This window comes from Panthera onca, chromosome B2 (assembly GCF_046562875.1).
Source record: "Panthera onca isolate mPanOnc1 chromosome B2, mPanOnc1 haplotype 2, whole genome shotgun sequence".
Classification (NCBI taxonomy): Eukaryota; Metazoa; Chordata; class Mammalia; order Carnivora; family Felidae; genus Panthera; species Panthera onca.
Window position 1 is genome coordinate 31,131,349 of NC_138343.1, and position 17,183 is coordinate 31,148,531.

At 38.3% G+C, this 17,183-nt stretch overlaps 1 protein-coding gene and 1 non-coding gene across 18 annotated transcripts in view; one reads left to right on the forward strand and one right to left on the reverse strand.

Annotated features, from left to right (window-relative positions):
- The first annotated feature begins 4,786 nt into the window (after positions 1–4,786).
- Positions 4,787–4,892, forward strand: LOC132668090 (U6 spliceosomal RNA). Its single transcript, XR_009605460.2, has one exon. It is a non-coding gene; the product is annotated as a U6 spliceosomal RNA (small nuclear RNA).
- Positions 4,893–5,503: 611 nt separating this feature from the next.
- TSBP1 (testis expressed basic protein 1) overlaps positions 5,504–17,183 on the reverse strand; it is a 31,673-nt gene continuing 19,993 nt past the window's right edge. For 6 of the 17 annotated variants that reach the window (XM_081795718.1, XM_081795727.1, XM_081795722.1 and 3 more), the window contains 7 exons: positions 13,395–13,415; positions 10,095–10,133; positions 9,515–9,535; positions 7,605–7,625; positions 6,857–6,877; positions 6,238–6,258; positions 5,504–5,584 (listed from right to left, as the gene is read on the reverse strand). In XM_081795718.1, coding sequence (XP_081651844.1) covers positions 5,511–5,584; positions 6,238–6,258; positions 6,857–6,877; positions 7,605–7,625; positions 9,515–9,535; positions 10,095–10,133; positions 13,395–13,415 — 218 coding nt within the window. In that variant the 3' untranslated portion in view covers positions 5,504–5,510. The remainder of the gene's footprint in view (positions 5,585–6,237; positions 6,259–6,856; positions 6,878–7,604; positions 7,626–9,514; positions 9,536–10,094; positions 10,134–13,394; positions 13,416–17,183) is intronic. The other 11 variants (XM_081795729.1, XM_081795728.1, XM_081795724.1 and 8 more) reach the window with 3 other exon arrangements.

A 17,183-nucleotide genomic window follows, 5' to 3' on the forward strand; every position in this document is an offset into this window, starting at 1 on the left:
TATTCCCCTTAATTCATTCATTCCTTGGGTGGGGGTGCAGCTAGGTAGTGGAATAAGCAAATGATGGAGAAACCTGAAAGTCTTTACCTACGAGACAGAAGTAAAGGATTGTAGACCCTGTAGGAAGCCAAAGGAAACTATTATATAGGAGCAGGTATGGAACTTACTGGTCATTTCTGAAGTTTCCACTGGTGGAAAAATGGAAGGGAAAGAAAAGAGAGAAATTAGTGTGTGTAGAACTAAGTGAACTCAGTTCTCCTATGATGAGCTTAAAAAGGGTAACTGTAGAGAGGATGCAGGGAGCTGTAAAACCTGCCTGTTAGCTCATTGTGATGTCTGGACTTAAGCTCCCACCTCTGTGCTTTGCATCCTCAGGCTTCCTTCTGCTGGTCTGGGGCAGGAGAGTGGCTGTGCTCCTTCCATTCCACTCCTTTCTGGGGTGGTAAATGCTTGAACTTTCTAGGGGTTCATAATGTCTTAAATTTGTACTTCTGTGCACTTTTGTCATTTTCATTTTCATTTATCTCTTTTTCCCACCTAACTGTTTAGTTGATCTGAAAAGTTTTCTTCCCACTCCTTTCTTTTTTTACTACTCCCATCTGAAGCACTCATTTTTGTTCATTAAAAAAAATAATCAGTTCATTTTTCATTTTCTCCAAATGACCTGTAATTTAAGGGAAAGCTAGGAATGAATAAATGTAGAAGTATAATTTTCATTTATATATTACTGTTTGTTTTAAGTGTTTACACATAGGGGAGAGGGGATTATGCAGGAAAGAAAAGGGAAAGGGAATCCATGTACCCATATAGATTCTCAGGCACATGGTAGTTATTTGGGGACTTTGGGCCAAATGAAACCCTTCCTTTAGCCTCAGTGAGGTCCTCTGAGGTGAGCTGGCTTATGGTTTCTCCCTTATAAGAATTATGAGAACTTTTAAAAATTTTTTTTTAACATTTATTCATTTTTTGCGAGACAGAGAGAGACAGAGCATGAATGGGGAAGGGCAGAGAGAAAGGGAGATACAGAATCCAAAGCAGGCTCCAGGCTCCGAACTGACAGCATAGAGCCTGACACGGGGCTTGAACTCACAGACTGTGAAATCAAGACCTGAGCCCAAGTCAGACGCTTAACTGACTGAGCCACCCAGGCGCCCCTTTGAGAACTTCTAAGGCTGTAAGTCTTGGTGATAATTAAGAGTACTGAGAAAGGAAACCCTGATTTAGGAGAATAGTTGAGAAATGATGGCTTATGTTCATTTATAACAGGATGGTATTTAGAACCAGTGTTTAGAGCAGGCAGCATCCAGTTTTAGTGGTCATAGTGTGGTTGTGTGGGAGACTGCCTGCCCTCTCCATGTTTTGAGTTCCTTTCCTTAAGGTGTCTTATAGGACTGTAAACTCCATGTCGCAAGAGATCAGCCAAATCTTTCTCTTTTTTATTCATGACTTTGTCTCCAGGCCTCAGCTCAGTTTCTGATACAAGAGCTCACCTAGTTGAAGGAATGTTTGAGTACATCTGACTTGCCTTCTGATAATGTTCTTGTTTAGCTTACACTCTGGAATGTTATCACTTAATTTCCAGACTCAGAATTCCCAATGAACCAAAGTTTGTTTTGATATTCTAGAATTTGACACTGTTTTTGCCCTGGCTAGTCACAATATGAGTTTACCTTTCACTGTCTTTCACTTATGGTTTGTGAATACCTGATGCATCTGCCAGTTCCTGTAGTTGGCAGCCCACCTCCTGTCATATCCTGTTCCCTGAAGCTGTGTGTGTGTGTGTGTGTGTGTGTGTGTGTGTGTGTGTGTGTGTGTTGGGTATTTGGGGCAGGTGGACAGGATAGGACATGAGGAAAATGGCATTGAGAGAGAAGGTTGGAGAACTCAGGGTACGTTGGATCCTTAGTAGTATTCCCTGGTATACCTTTCCTAGGAAACGAGGAGGAAACCTGATCAGACCTCAGTTTATTTAAATTTGTTTTTTCCATCTTTTACATTTGTTTTTAAAATTTGCTTTCCGTTTTTCATTTTCTTTATATTATCTCTATTGTGTTTGAGTAGGCCCTTTATGAACTACAAAGCACTTCAGAAATGGAAAGCTACCCTTATTCTTTCTCTTACTTTAGAAAATTCTGTATTGCTATGGAAGCCATTCTGACCATTACTGGGGAAATGTTCTTACTTTTTTCTTTAAAAAAATAACCCTGGAGAATTCTCAGCAAGTGGAAACGGATGCATGGAAACATGCCTAAAAACACACTATCCTTATGGTAATGGTTACATTTGGGACTGGAGATAGGCCATCTATACACTGTAGAAGATCAGAGTACACCAGAGGAAAAAGATAGATAAGGGACTTACCATTGGGCCCAGTATATTGCACTAAAAATAGAAACAAACATAAATTACTGTGGTTGTTGAACATGATAAACACACATACTATTGATGTTTTCCAAAGGGGACAGTTAAATAATGTCCCAGAATTACTAAATCCCAGTCTTCAGGATTAAATATTTTTATTGGACTATATCCTCTCCATAAAAATCAGATCTTATTCTAGGAGACTTGTAACCCTGTTTTAGTTGGAAGGAGAACCACTTCATTCTTGCCCTTGACTACTACAGGTGTTTGAAGTAAAATCTTTATTGTATTCCTTTCCTTCTGCTTTTCCCCATCTTTTTTCTCTCATGTCACTTTTTTTCCACTCTCTTGGCTATCCTTCTTTTGTCTTCTTTCTCATTTCTTATATCCTCCCCCAGATTCTCTCTATTGCACCTTTGCTTTGGAATATTCTTCTGATGATTATAGACAAGCTACTATAATCATTACTAGAAAAATGTTATGCTATCTATTATGAATTTGAGTGATATATATGAATTGTTATATATAAATAGGCAACTTACCAATAGGTCCTAGAGTTTGCACTAAAAAGAGATCCAAATTGACATATTAGTATGGGTGTTTGAAGAATAAATTTTTAATTTTATTCTAGGGATGGGGCTTTGGGAGGTAGAGTAAGGGAGAGGAAGTGATAACAGAATTAGAACATTAGAGAGAACTAAACTGGTTATGATAACTATACAACAAAAGAGATATTTAGCCTATATTGCCTGAGATGAGGGTCTCTCTAGAATCCTTGTCAACCTAGGAGAGGTTCAAGACATTAAAGTTTGAAACTTTACACTTTTCTTTCTTGTCAGTAACAGAAGATACTACTTTTTAAGTGGACTGCACCATACTTGTACTAAAATATTTCTGACCAACTAATATTCTCTAGGGTAGGTGTGAAGGTGGATAGCTTTCAGCTTATTGACTATCGCTTTGATTAGCTTGAGTGTCTCTGGGCAAAGAAAGGGTCAACAACACCTTCACTTTTTAATGAGAATTTGGCCTTCGGTTGATTTTCCAGCTCTGATTACACCTACTGTCTTACTTGTAACATTCCTTTTCTTTAAGAATGATCCTTGGTTGGTAAACTGCTTGTGAACTGGGAGAACTATAAATACCTGTTAGAAGGCCATATCTTTGGGCTTCCCTGAGTGTAGTGACCATGTATTTGGGCATGTTCCTTATAGGATCCCTGCAGTTTATATATGTGGAGTTTTTACAGGATATCTTAGCTCCCGGGGCTTCTAAGTCAGGGCAGCTCCTGTACATAGCTATGGACAGCCAAAGAGAATAGTTGCTGGGTGGCTCTGTAGACCCCTGCATAGACAGCTTCGAGGACTACTGCCACGAAAGAGGGATGGCTGATGCTGCCTTGGTGGCAAGCTGTGCTTCCTGCCTTAAGTTCTGCTGAGTAGCCTGGTGCCAGGTGAGGACTGGGATCATCTTGTGAGTCTGCATGGTTTATTGCAGGATTAAATATTTTTTCTAAATAGACCACCCGTCTTCCCAGTGGGTGTTTCATTGTCTTTCTCCTCCATAGCTTCATGGCACTCATGATGGGAAATATCTCAGTTCTGACTCATAAACCCCTAAACCTTTAATTTTGATATATTTTTTTTCTATGTGAAAAAGCTAGAAGGTGTCTTACCAGTTATGGATATCCTGGGCTATGAGTTGTAGACAAGCTAGAAATTTAGGTTATTTTGCAAAAATAATTTGTTGGCTTTGACTGGTATCTATAAAAAAATTGCCCTTGATCCTGGAATAAAACTCCTAGGACACCTGCCTTTGGTATAAGCCACTAAAATCTTTGGAGAGAAAATCATTTCAAATTTTATTTGTTTCTTCAATTTTCCTATATTTTCTTACTTTTTTTTTTTAGTTTGTGAGTCCTTGTAGCTTTCCTTTTCTTCTCTTTTTCAGTTTTATTTATATTTACTCTTCTCCTGCCTCCAGCTCACTTAATCTTTCTTCTTCCAGTATTGTTCCTACTTTTGTTCTTTTAAATTTCTTTTGATTTTTGTCTTTTTAACATCTTCATTGTCTGTGTGTTACTTTTGTTGCATTTTCTCTCACTTCATCTCCCCATAAGTCTTTGTGTCCCTGGTTTCTAATATTAGAAGTTCATGGTTTCTCTTGCTAATAACCTATTAGAGCACTCAAAATAGTAGTGGAAACAACTCAACTAAGAGTCAGCACAACTTCAGTCCTAACTTCATTATTAATTGTCCTCCTCCCCTTATTTGGGAGTAAACAAATTTTTATGGGAAACAATTTTTCCATCTCTAAAGATGGGTATAATATCTGCTTTACCTACCACCATTGAAATGTTGGTAGGCCCAACAAAATAATGCATGTGAGGGGTAGAAAAACTGTAAGCCGTTACAGGAATCACAGAGTGCTCACTTCAGCAGCACATATACAAAAATTGGAGTGATACAGAGATTAGCATGGCCCCTATGCAAGGATGACTCACAAATTCCTGAAGGAATCATGCAAAGAATGACCAGGTACCTATACAGGACTTATATTCATTCTGTCAGGTGAATGTGGGGAACCTCAAGTCATATTTCTTTACTTTTCTAATTTCAAAAATTCCTAATTTTTATTAGGAATACTGTAATCCAGTGTGTGAAGATACAACTATTTGCTCTTAGTTTAAAAATATGTAATTATGAACGACTATATCTTGGAACCTGTTACTTATAATGTTTCTATGGAAAAATGCAATAGGGTAAGTTGCTAAAAATTGGTGACAATAAACCCATGTGTCCTGGAGAGAACTTTTCAGAGCAATTAGAAATAAAAAGAATTTAAGATTTGCGTTATTTTGAACATAATCTAGTAACAAATTATTTGCAGGAAAAGCAAGAAGTTTAGGTACTGTGTTCTAAATCTTTATTACAGGTTGGTAGTAAAGCTAGATTATATAACTTAGAAAAGACCATTCCTAGGGGGTTATTTTTTGATATTGTATTTCAGCTTCATAGTTAATATCTTTTTATTGAAGAACCTGGTTGAATCTAACCTCTGGGAATTCTGCGTGGGATAATGAGACAGTGGAAACACTTGATCCTGGGGTTTGTGAGCACGAGTCATTGAAATAGAAATTGACTGACATTCTAAACATTGTAAAGGACCAAAAAGCATTGTAATTGAGGTTTAGGTGACTTACCAATGGTTTTTTGAGACAGCTCTAAAAAATAAATAAATAAAAGAAAAGAGAGAATAAATTAGTAGGTGCTCTTGGGCTCTGGAGGCCATAGTTCTCATTTATATGCTTTTCCTGGTAAGAATCTGTACCACTAAATTTAGGCTCAGCTGCAGTGGGGTAGTAGGGAAGTTGAGGTGTTTTTTTTTGTTGTTGTTTGTTTTTTTGCTAAGATGCTAAGACAATCTAATATATATAAGGGCCTCTTTACCTAATGCATCCACTGAGAGGGTAAGTAGCAAAGGTACTAAGTAGGGGACCCCACTTTGGCCCACTTAAACCCCTGTAGATGGTTGGAAAAATCCTTCTCTGTTTAAACTTAATTTTCTTCCTCTCTCCTATTATTTCACTTCTTTTCATTTCACTCTGTTTTTAAAAATCCCTTGCTGATGTTGATAAGCCACTGGAAACCTTTAAGGGTTCATCCTCCACTTTACAGTTTGTGTTTAGTGGTGGAATGTACATTCACATGATTATTAATGACTTAATGGAAATGCTAGGTAGAAGAAAACAAAAAAGGCCAAGAAAATGTGGACCCACAAACCCCTGAAATCCCAACATGGGATTCAAGGAAAGGTCCCTAAGATACTGCAGGAAATTAAAATTATTTACAGTGAAGAATCAGACAGTAAACTTACTGATAGGTCCTGTACCGCCAGCTGAGAAACAGAGAGGGAGAAAATCAGTATGCTTCATCACTGTGAAGGAAATAGCCATTCCCCAAAACTTACTCTAGAGGGAGTGTCATAAGTAGAAACCCTAGGAACATCATGGGGTTGTTTGCCTGGCAATCTTTGAATAGGTTCCCTGTTGTACAATATAAGGGACTTATAGGAATAGACCACCCCCTCCACCAGCCTTGTTTTCAGTGATGTTTGAAACCTTTAGAGGATTGGGATAGACTCATTCATACTAATTTATAATGTCTCCTTTAAAAAATTTCCTCTCTCTCTCTCTCTCTCTCTCTCTCTCTCTCTTTCTCATTTCATTAGGGGCTTACTGTTAATTGAAAAGTGAACCTTCCCTACTGCCAGGGCATTATGGCTGCTATTAAGAGGGTCCTTTTTTCTTTTCTTATGTTAGCCGGTGGGCTTTGCAGTCTGTCTATTTCATGCATAGCTTCTTTGAAATCTGTGTAATAGGAATGCTAGGGAAGTTGAGAAACATGGTATCAAGAAAACAGGGTAGGTCAATACTTAAGACTTTGAAGGTAAGAAGTGAAAGGAACCAGAGTGGAGAAACAAATTCGATACTTACGAATTGGTGCTGTGAATTGCACTAAAATACAAAGAAGAGGAAAATCAGTGTGGTTTGACATTATTAGAATGCTCATGCCACCAATATTCTTTTTTAAAGAACCCAGTGAAGCAACTCAGAGGGAGAATTACTACTGCAGATAGGTAGGTAATTTTAGCAAAGGAGCCCCATACCCCTCCCACCAGATCAAGTCATTCAGTGTTCATCTTAAATGGCAGAGGGAAACGTATAGAACCTGGGCTGAAGGTTGTTAGTCTCCTTCACTTTCATCTCTCCTCTCTTTCCTTCTTTGCCCTGCCCAACACTCAGCTGTCTCAAAGGATTGACACTCCAGGGGTAGTTAGGATGTCTTTTGGCCATTTTCATCACCCTCCTCTTTGGTCTTTATGGTGCTTATTCTTTCACCTTCTAGAACCACTTGCTCTTCTTGTAGCATTACCTTCAGTTTAGCAAAAGTCCACAATAATTGTTTTAATCATTTTTATCATAGTTGAGAGAATGTTTTTTCTGGGGCGTTATTTTAAATATGAATGATTTAGTTTTCCTTTGTCTTAAACTTAGTGTCAGTTCAGGCTGGGGTTTTTTTCACCCCCTGAAGGTTTGGGCATTAGGGGTGTCAGTAATTCAGATGTACTCAAGAAGCATGGGTGGGAAGGCCTAGAAATGGAAAGAGCTTGGGTGAGGAGAGGTCCCATACCTCACAGAAGACCAAAGAGTGTCAGAATTAGGAAACAGAAAAGGAACTCACTTATGGGTCCAATGGCTCCAGCTAAAATACGGGAAAAGCAAGACAGACTAATTAGTATGGTTCTTTGACATAGAAAATTTAGTTTGAGTTGAAATTATTTTGGGGAAAACATTATAAAAAACAGACACAAGGAACAATATTTCTATTTCACCAGAGGAGCAAATAAGCTTTATTCTTCATTCCCCACCTTGGAGGACCCTCATAACTACTGGGATCTGATGGGTGGAGCTGGAGGGATGCAGTGGTCAAGGTTCCTGTCTTGATGGGTCACTGTTTGTAACTCAGTAGATTCCATAGATAATTGCCTTTCTTTCAACTGGTCTAATTTGAACTCGGGTAGCCAGAATCTATAGCCTCATCTTCTGAAGGAGACAGTGGGAATTTCAGTCTCCTGTGGGTGACCTTTGACTGCCTTAGTCATCAGAGTAACTTGGCCTGCAATATCTTAGCATAAGAGGGAATAGAAACTCTTGGGTAGGTTCAAGACTTTTGTAGGTGAAGTTAGTGGGTAAAGGGATTGAGGCACTAACTAGACCCACATGCTTAGCAATAACAGCCTTCTCTTTTACAAACACATTTGCACAGACACCTCTCTGTATCTCTTGGGCTACATGTGCTTTAGTGACACTTGCTCAGTGTTTACTCTTGATTGACTTTTGATTTTTTAAATCATGTTTCATGTGTATAAATGCTCCAGGAGGTGTAGACACAGAGTGTGATTTGCCTTGAGCTCTAACCCTCAAATCATTCTTCCTCTTCCTTTAGTGTTGGCTCTGACCCAGGAGCTCAAGGTCTGAATGTCCTTAGAGGCGATGGACAGAAATATGTTAAGAAATGAACGAAACCTTGGTGAGTTTCATTTTTCTTGTCACTGGCATTAAGGCTACTCTTCCTGTGGAGAATCTGAAGGAATGGAGGAGCTGGTTAAACTTAGATCAAGAACACTCAACTTTACATTTGTTTTCTACATACAGAGGATTGAAACTCTGCCAAGTAATGGTTCTAAACCATCTGGAGATCTTGTTAAAATGCAGATTCTGATTTGGTAGGCATTAGGTGGAGATTCTGCATTTCTAACAAACTTCAAGGTGATGCTGATACAGATCCTTGGACCCACTTTAAGCGGCAAGGCCATTAACAGATGGGTAAAAGGTCAGAGCATTTATAGATCACTGTGTCCATTTATCATTTTTTTTCTTTTCTAAATCAACTGCTTCTCACCCATCCCTCATTCTTTGTCCTCTACCAGTGCTTCTGCCAGAGATGTTTGATGTAATGTCCTTTAAGATGCAATCTGGACACTTCTTCCAGACTGATTCTTTGTTAACATCAGGGCCTAATAGCAGGGCATATACATTCCACACCACCATCCACAGCAGCCTAGGGACCCTCACTCAGTGAGCTGGGACTCACTGCTCCCTTCCTCTTGGTGTGACTGGGATTTTTAGCAAGGGACCTTCCTACCTTTCTAACACTTTTGTTGTTAACACTTTTCTCTTTGCTATTGAATCTCAAGATTTTGAGAAAACTAAAAGTGATAATACTTCCTCACGGAAGCTCCCAGCTTATTAGAATAAGAATAGGAAGCATTGGGGCGCCTAAGTGGCTCAGTCAGTTAAGTGTTTGACTTAGGCTCAGGTCATGATCTCATGTTTTGTGAGTTTGAGCCCCTCATTGGGCTCTGTGCTGACAGTGCAGAGCCTGCTTGGGATTCTGTCTCTCCTTCTCTATCTCTCTCAAAATAAATAAACTTTAAAAAAAGAATAGGAAATAAAGAAGGACAAAAGAATTGGCAATTTTTGCAGTAGGAAATAAAAACATCCATGAATAGGAGTGTCTTACATATTACATATTCTAACAGTGTAGTAAAGCAAAGCGCATGGGAATTAAAGCACAGAAAAGAAACTTACTTATGGGTCCTGCACTGCCTGCTAAAACACAAACACAAAAAGGTAAGTCTGGAGAGTGCATGCATGAAGGATGTACATTTCAGGGAGATTCAGGTCAAGCATTTACTACATATTACATTTACATGAAAAGCTGTAAGAAGGTCAGTCAGTATTTTCCCTCCCCACCCCCCTCCACCCCCCACCCCCCCCACCCAGGAGACCCATAAGATCATATTTCCTGCAGTTATTTTTCTTGTTTTCAATTTTTGCTATCTTTCTGTTGTCAGATATTTCTAGAACTATTTGTTTTTGACAAACACCTTCATCTAATCACAGGATTTTTCCTTTCACTTATTAATTAATTTTATTAGCAGAGTTTCCACTTTGCTAAATAAGAAAATCATCAGTTACTTAGGGGGGTCCTGAAATCAGCCTCAAGTTCCTCATACTGGTAAAGGCAAAGGAGAACAGTTAAATAGTAGGTTGTTCTCCTTTCCTCTTCCTTTTTTTTGTGCCTCCTTAGCCCCCACCCAACTCCCCCAATGGTAGGCACTTTGTAGAAGATCAAAAAGAACTGAGTTGAGAAATAGGAGAAACTTACATAAAGGTTCTGAAGTTGCTTTGAAGGCTTTTGTATTACCTGTAATGAAAATTGCGAAGAACTATGAGACATAAATGTTTGTTGTTTAAGCAAAAAAAAAAAAAAAGACAAATATAATCTTATCTAGATTTAGACTTTCAGAGAGCATGAAATGTAGGCAGTCCTATCCCCTCCTCCCCACATGTGAGGTACAAATAGTCTTGAGGTTAAAGATCCAAGACTAGAGTCTCATCAGCTTTACTATTCTGTAGCTCTATGACTAGGTAAGTCACTAAACCTTTGGAACGTTACTTTTCTAATCTTTAAAATGAAAATTATATCTCCTTTCTTACATCAAATGGCTGCAGTGAAAAATCAAGAGTAATAATGGATAGGAAAGCTGAAAAGTTCTATCAAAATTGTTATGAAAGAAATATTCAGGGACTACAAAGGAATGAAACTCTTCTGCAAAGTAGAAAGTTTCACTGTGTTTAAGGCATTAAGCTTTAGTTTACTTTCTACTTTCTCTATTTTTCCCTCTTTTCCTTACCGTCATTTGGAAAGTTTTGAATGCTGGTGACAGGGCATTTTCATGAGTATTTCTCTGTGTTCTTTGTTTATTTGTTAATCTGTGTGATTCAACTCTTAAAAAAATATACTTTGGTATTCCTTAGTTACCTCAGTACCGTAGTTACGCAAGCTGACATTGCAGTGAGATTTGACATCAGTTGAGAACCATTGCTTCTGCCTTGAGAGTAACCAATCTTATTTGAAGATGTTGAAAGCCTCTTTACTGAAACAAGTTTGTTTATGAGATGAACTAATTTCCCCGTGGAATTTCAAAGGTTTTCTGTATGTGTGAAACTATGATTTGGACTTTTAGAACCTATTTTGGTCTTCCATTTTCCTGTTCTGGAGATTTTCACTGAAATTCTACCTTCCTATTGCTTTCCTTCCCACACTTTCTTCTTTTACCTATTCAGATCTTTTCTTTATGTACTTTTATTTCTCTTTGTTGAGCATTCTTTAAATGCTAAAGTATTATTTAAAAAAAATTACACTTAGAAAGCTTTTAGTGAGTTGAAAAATGTAATTTATTTCTCTTGAAATAATTAAATATAGTTCTTGTATATTTATGACTCAATTTTGTTTGTTATTATGTTTGGAAGAAACTAATAGCTTATCACAGAAATGATAAGATCTCAGCACTTGGGAAGAGATACAACCTTTTCTATGTATTGTAGACTAAGGTAGCATACAGCCATTCCCACTACTAAACAGAGATAATTTATAAAAGACAGCTCCCATATATTTAATATTTAAGGATATTAATCCATATCAGAAATGGCAAATATATTTGAGTTAATGTACTAAGTCTGATCAATTCGTAGCAACACTCTGGAGGTGAGAATTTTAGATTGTATGTAGGCTGAGCAGGAAAGAGAAGTACGCTTACCTACTGATACCTGCCACAGGCAAAGGCATAAGCAGAGGTGGAATGTATATCATATATTTTCAAGAAGTTTTGAACTGAAAATTTGTGGCCTTGCCTGGTTGAAAACAGGCACAACAGTGAAAGGTTTCACTTACTTTCAGAGTGAAGAAGCAGATAAAAAAAACTTAATTATAAGATTTGAGTATCCTGACAAAATACTAAGTATTATATAATTTTAGATTAAGGACCTCACTTCTGTGGATAATCTTCTGAATGAAAATATCAGAATTAGTTCTTGTAGAGAGTACCAAAATTTCCATACTAAATGGAAATACTGGTTGTCTTTGTGGGGGGTCGTATGCTCTGTTGCCTCAGCAAGTCTCCTGAATTGTGAATCTGTCAGCTATACAGGGTAGTAAAGAAGTTGGTCATTTGAAAAGTGCATACCCTATCTAGAAGCATTCAAATGCAAGATTTAAAATAATGCTTTATTGGTCAGCCAATATACAGGTGGCATTGGACCAATGGATTGCCAGTTTGGGAGCTTTACTTTGAAAAAGGAAGGGATTTAAGTGCGCACCCTACATTCTTCCACAACAGTGTGGTGTGAGATCAGTGTCACCACAGGCTGTGGCTGAGCTGAGATAGACCAAATGAATCCCTTTTTTTCCATTAATTTAATCACAGGTATTGGTCGGGTCACATTTAATTCAAACCTGTGATTGACAAACCTATTGAGGTTGTGAAGCACCTGGAAGTTGTGATACTTTTTGGAGAAAATCATGAAATTATTATCTTTGAACAAGAAACAGTTTTACTTGCTGTAAGTATGACCAAAAGTAAATATTCAATATGAAAAATTTTATCAGAAGCACATAAACTTAGAAGAAAAAAATCTGTCCAACCAGGATTGTTTCTCGCTTCTGAATTTGTGTGTGTGTGTGTGTGTGTGTGTGTGTGTGTGTGTGTGTGTGATCTTCTCTGATTGCCTTACTTTTCTGTACCTCATTCCTCTCTCACTCTTCATTTGTTTAGAAAATGTGTTCATCTCAGTTTGGCAATAAGTGGAAATCAGTTCCAGGAGACTGATTTAAGCATTATCTTGAGTTTTCTTCCTTCTGTATTCATGTCTTCTATTTTTACTCACGTCTGTGTTCTGTTCTGTTAGTTTTTCAATTGGTTGTTGAATTTAAAAGCTTAATGAAAGATTAAATAACTTCCTGTGTTCGAAGAACCAGTAAATAGGGAGCTGGAATGCAATTCCAGGCGGCCTGGCTCCAGAACCTGAGTTATGCAACGGTCTCTCTGTTTATTTATAATACATTAATAAGTAAGCAGGCTTATTTTTAAAGTGGTTTTTTAATAGTCTTATTGTACCACTGTCAATTCATGGAGAAATAATGCATTTTTTTCAATAGTAGAGGTGAAACAGTAACTTATTCCCAAGCCCACAGCCAAAGTAAACAGTATAATTTCCTTCTTTGTGGGCCTGGGGGGCTTGTAGTTAGAGAGGGACACAGAATCAAGGGAGGATCTGTTTGGGGTGGAAGAAAACCAAACCTGCTCTATACTTTAAGGAGAGGGAGTTACTGGAAGAGGAAAATACAAAGATATAGAAGGGAGAAGCTGTGACTGCTGAAGAGAAGGTTGGGCTGGTAGATGAGGTCCTATAACTGGACATAAGTGGAGGAATTTACTTCAAGACAAGAAGGGGAGACAGGTACGCCTGACGTAGGTAAGATACCTAATGAAGGAGAAGGCAGAGAATGATGAGCTTCAAGCCCTGCCACTCTGACATAGCAGGGAACAAATAAGACAGGGAGACATCCTCTGCCTACTGTGGGAGCCCTACAATACCAGATTTTGAAAGGAAAAGAAAAACTTACTCATGGATCCTTGCACCAAAGCTAAAGAACAATAAATATTCAGATCAGTAGAGTTAATGGTTTAAATAATCCACCCATTTCCCAGGAGTCTTTCTGGAAATTGTACCCTCAGGACACCTTAGACCCTTCATTCCCCCACAGGCACATGGATTATTACCACGCTTGCAGGTCTTGAACCTTCTTCCCCCTTGGACACTATTCCAGGAGTAAAAGTGGTCAGGAGAGAATCCAGGTTTACTATATTTTCAATATTCTGATTTCATTCAGCATCTTTTCTTTCCCCTATTTTCCATTTCTCCCTCATTCTTTCTTTTCTCAGTTTGGAAAATCTCCTCTCCATAATGTAATAGCTTCAAGAACCAAAGAAAGGCAATGTTAGAAAGGTTCCAATTTGGGGCTTCTGGGTGGCTCAGCCAGTTAAGCATCTGACACATGATTTCAGCTCAGGTCATGATCTCAGGGTCATGAGATCCAGCCTGGAGATCGCATCAGGCTCTGTGCTGAGCATGGAGCCTACTTGTGATTCTCTCTCTCTCTCTCTCTCTCTCTCTCTCTCTCTCTCTCTCTCCCCCCACACCCTTCCTGCCCTCTCCTGCCCTGACTTGCATGTGCTCTCTCACTCTAAAAAAAAAAATTTCTAATTTTATAAAAAAAGAAAACTGAGGCTGAGAGAAGAGAAGGTCTGTGGCCGAGTGTGCTAAAAATTATATGCAGTCATTTATGGGGTGCCTGGGTGGCTCATTCAGTTAAGTGTCCGACTTTGGCTCAGGTCATGATCTCATGGTTTGTGGGATTGAGCCCCGTGTCAGGCTCTGGGCTGACAGCTCAGAGCCTGGAGCCTGCTTTAGATTCTGTGTCTCCCTCTCTCTCTGCCCGCCCCCCTGCCCCCCCCCCCACACACTCTGTGTGTCTCTCTCTCAAAAATAAACATCAGAAAATTTTTTTTAAATAAAAATTATATGCAGTTTTAGTCTCCAATTTTTCTGACTTTGGTTCAGTGCACTTTCCTCTGTACCTCACACAGTTTTCTCTTTCTGTTCCTTTTGGAATATTCCTTTATGAAGTAAATTAACTTCTTTCCTACATATTGACTCTCCCAATTTTTTTCTGTTCTTTTTATTAATCTCTAGAGTGTTCCTCTTATAAAATGATCTAAATAATAGGGAAGATTTGTGTAACTTTTAATAAAAATTATGACAGTACAGAAATATAGACTACTATTGAATGAACCCCACTATATTCATTGAAGGAAGGATGAAAAAAAGAATGAAAGAAGGAAGCATTTGCCTTATTTGTCTTACGTTGGAGGTTAAATTTCTCTAATTTAAAGTATGATCTTTGATTATTTCCATCATCTTTTGGGGACCTTATTTAACCAATCTCTAAAACAACAGGGTTTAACAATGCTCTGTTCAGCTCAACTTTTAATGATTCAATTAGTCTAAATCTACACACTTGTAGTCTTGTTATTCCTGGGTCTTTCAGCCTCAGCTGATAAAATCTAGGATAATGGGGAAGCAAAAGGGCTGACATTCTAAATTTTTTTTTTACATTTATATATTTTTGAGAGACAGAGCACAAGTGGGGGAGGAGTAGAGAGAGAGGGAGACAGAATCCGAAGCAGGCTCCAAGCTCCTAGCTGTCAGCACAGAGCCTGACATGGGGATGGAACTCACAAACCGTGAGATCATGACTGGAGTCAAAGTCAGAGGCTTAACTGACTGAGCCACTCAGGTGCTCCATGGGGCTCACATTCTAAATTTAGGGCCTGCCTAGGAGAGAGAAGACAGGGAAAAAGCCTCCAGATACCAAGGTTTCATGACAGAGAAGCAATCAGGACGTGCTCGGTTCCCTAGTAAACTGCTAAATGGACACACAGATAAATTCCTGAGGTCTCCTGCTTAAAGTCGTCAGAATTAATACCCTTTGAAGAGAAGCTTCAGAGAGAAGCTCTCACACTGGCATCTCCAGGAATTACCAAATCCTCTATGCCACCTGCGGTGTGATTTAGTCATGGATAGTGTAAGGGTACTGTGTTTTGGTGCTGTGATGGAGGCTCAGAAAGACTTGTAGGACTGGTGATGAGCAGGGAGGCCATGTACTCTTTCTTTTCAGCCTGTGTGAAGATTGAAACTCTTAAGGGAACTCAGAAGACCTAGGTCTTGGTTAAACCTTCATTAGCTGCCTTATATACTCCTTTCTTTTGACCTCCTGCTTACTCACATTTCTCCTTCCTGAACTGAGAAATAGAAAGAGACTTAAATACCATTTCTGGAGTCGACACTGAAGAATAATAACAAAAATCCACAGGAGTCTGGATTAATTGATTTAACAGAAAGGGGGTTCTGATTAGTTTTCATGAAGTACAGTGGGAGATCAGATGCTAAAATACTTGGATTTGAATCCTAGTTGCTCTACCTTATAGCTGTGTGACCTTGCACAAGTTACTTGACGTTTTTGTGCCTAAGATTATTCATTTTAAATACAAGATGTATAATAATATCTACTTCATAGGATTGTTATGCTTAGGATACAGCTTGGCACATAAACTCTGTACATATTTTTATATTATTGTTTTGAATTGCAGTCCTTATCTATGTATGCTTGTATAGGTACATCTCAGGAGGGCCTCATTCATCCTGTAGAACCACACAGCATATTGAACTTCAGGGATGAATGGCCCCATGCATCTTTCAGCTAAATACTATTTATAATAACTAATTACTCCCTTCCTCTGAGATTAGACCCAATATGTATCACGTATTTATTTACCTTATTTACCATCAGAGGATAATTCTCATCTTAAGAAGCATATTGTCATAATCATTAGTATAACTCCTGATTTGATTTTCTTCCTTACTGTCTAAAATCCCATGACACTGCTTGGAGCCTGCTTCGGATTCTGTGTCTCCTGCTCTTTCTTCCCCTCCCCCACTAGCGCTCTGTCTCTGTCTCTCAAAATAAATAAACTTTTAAAAAGTAATAAAAAATAAAATAGGGGCGCCTGGGTGGCGCAGTCGGTTAAGCTTCCGACTTCAGCCAGGTCACGATCTCGCGGTCTGTGAGTTCGAGCCCCGCGTCAGGCTCTGGGCTGATGGCTCGGAGCCTGGAGCCTGTTTCCAATTCTGTGTGTCCCCCTCTCTCTCTGCCCCTCCCCCGTTCATGCTCTGTCTCTCTCTGTCCCAAAAATAAATAAAAAACGTTGAAAAAAAAAAAAATTAAAAAAAAAAAAATAAAATAAAATATTGAGTCTCTTGCAGCCCTCTGAACAATGTCTATTTTTTGATCCCATACTATATATATATATGTGTATATATATATGACATATATATGTCATATATATATAAATATATACATATTACATATATATGTAATAAAACAGCCTCATTCATGGGATGCAGTTATGCCACAGTAGTAGACTAGCAAAATAATTTTGAGATTCAGATTAATTCACATTTTTTGCATTTTGAATTATGTTTTAAAAATTGAAGGAAAATTTTTTCATATATGCATAATATCCTAAATTTCTTGAGACTTTTTATTTCAGGAAGATAACTTTTTTTTTTTATATTTATTTTTTTTTATTTTTTATTTTTTATTTTTTATTTTTTAATATATGAAATTTACTGTCAAATTGGTTTCCATACAATACCCAGTGCTCATCCCAAAAGGTGCCCTCCTCAATACCCATCACCCACCCTCCCCTCCCTCCCACCCCCCATCAACCCTCAGTTTGTTCTCAGTTTTTAACAGTCTCTTATGCTTTGGCTCTCTCCCACTCTAACCTCT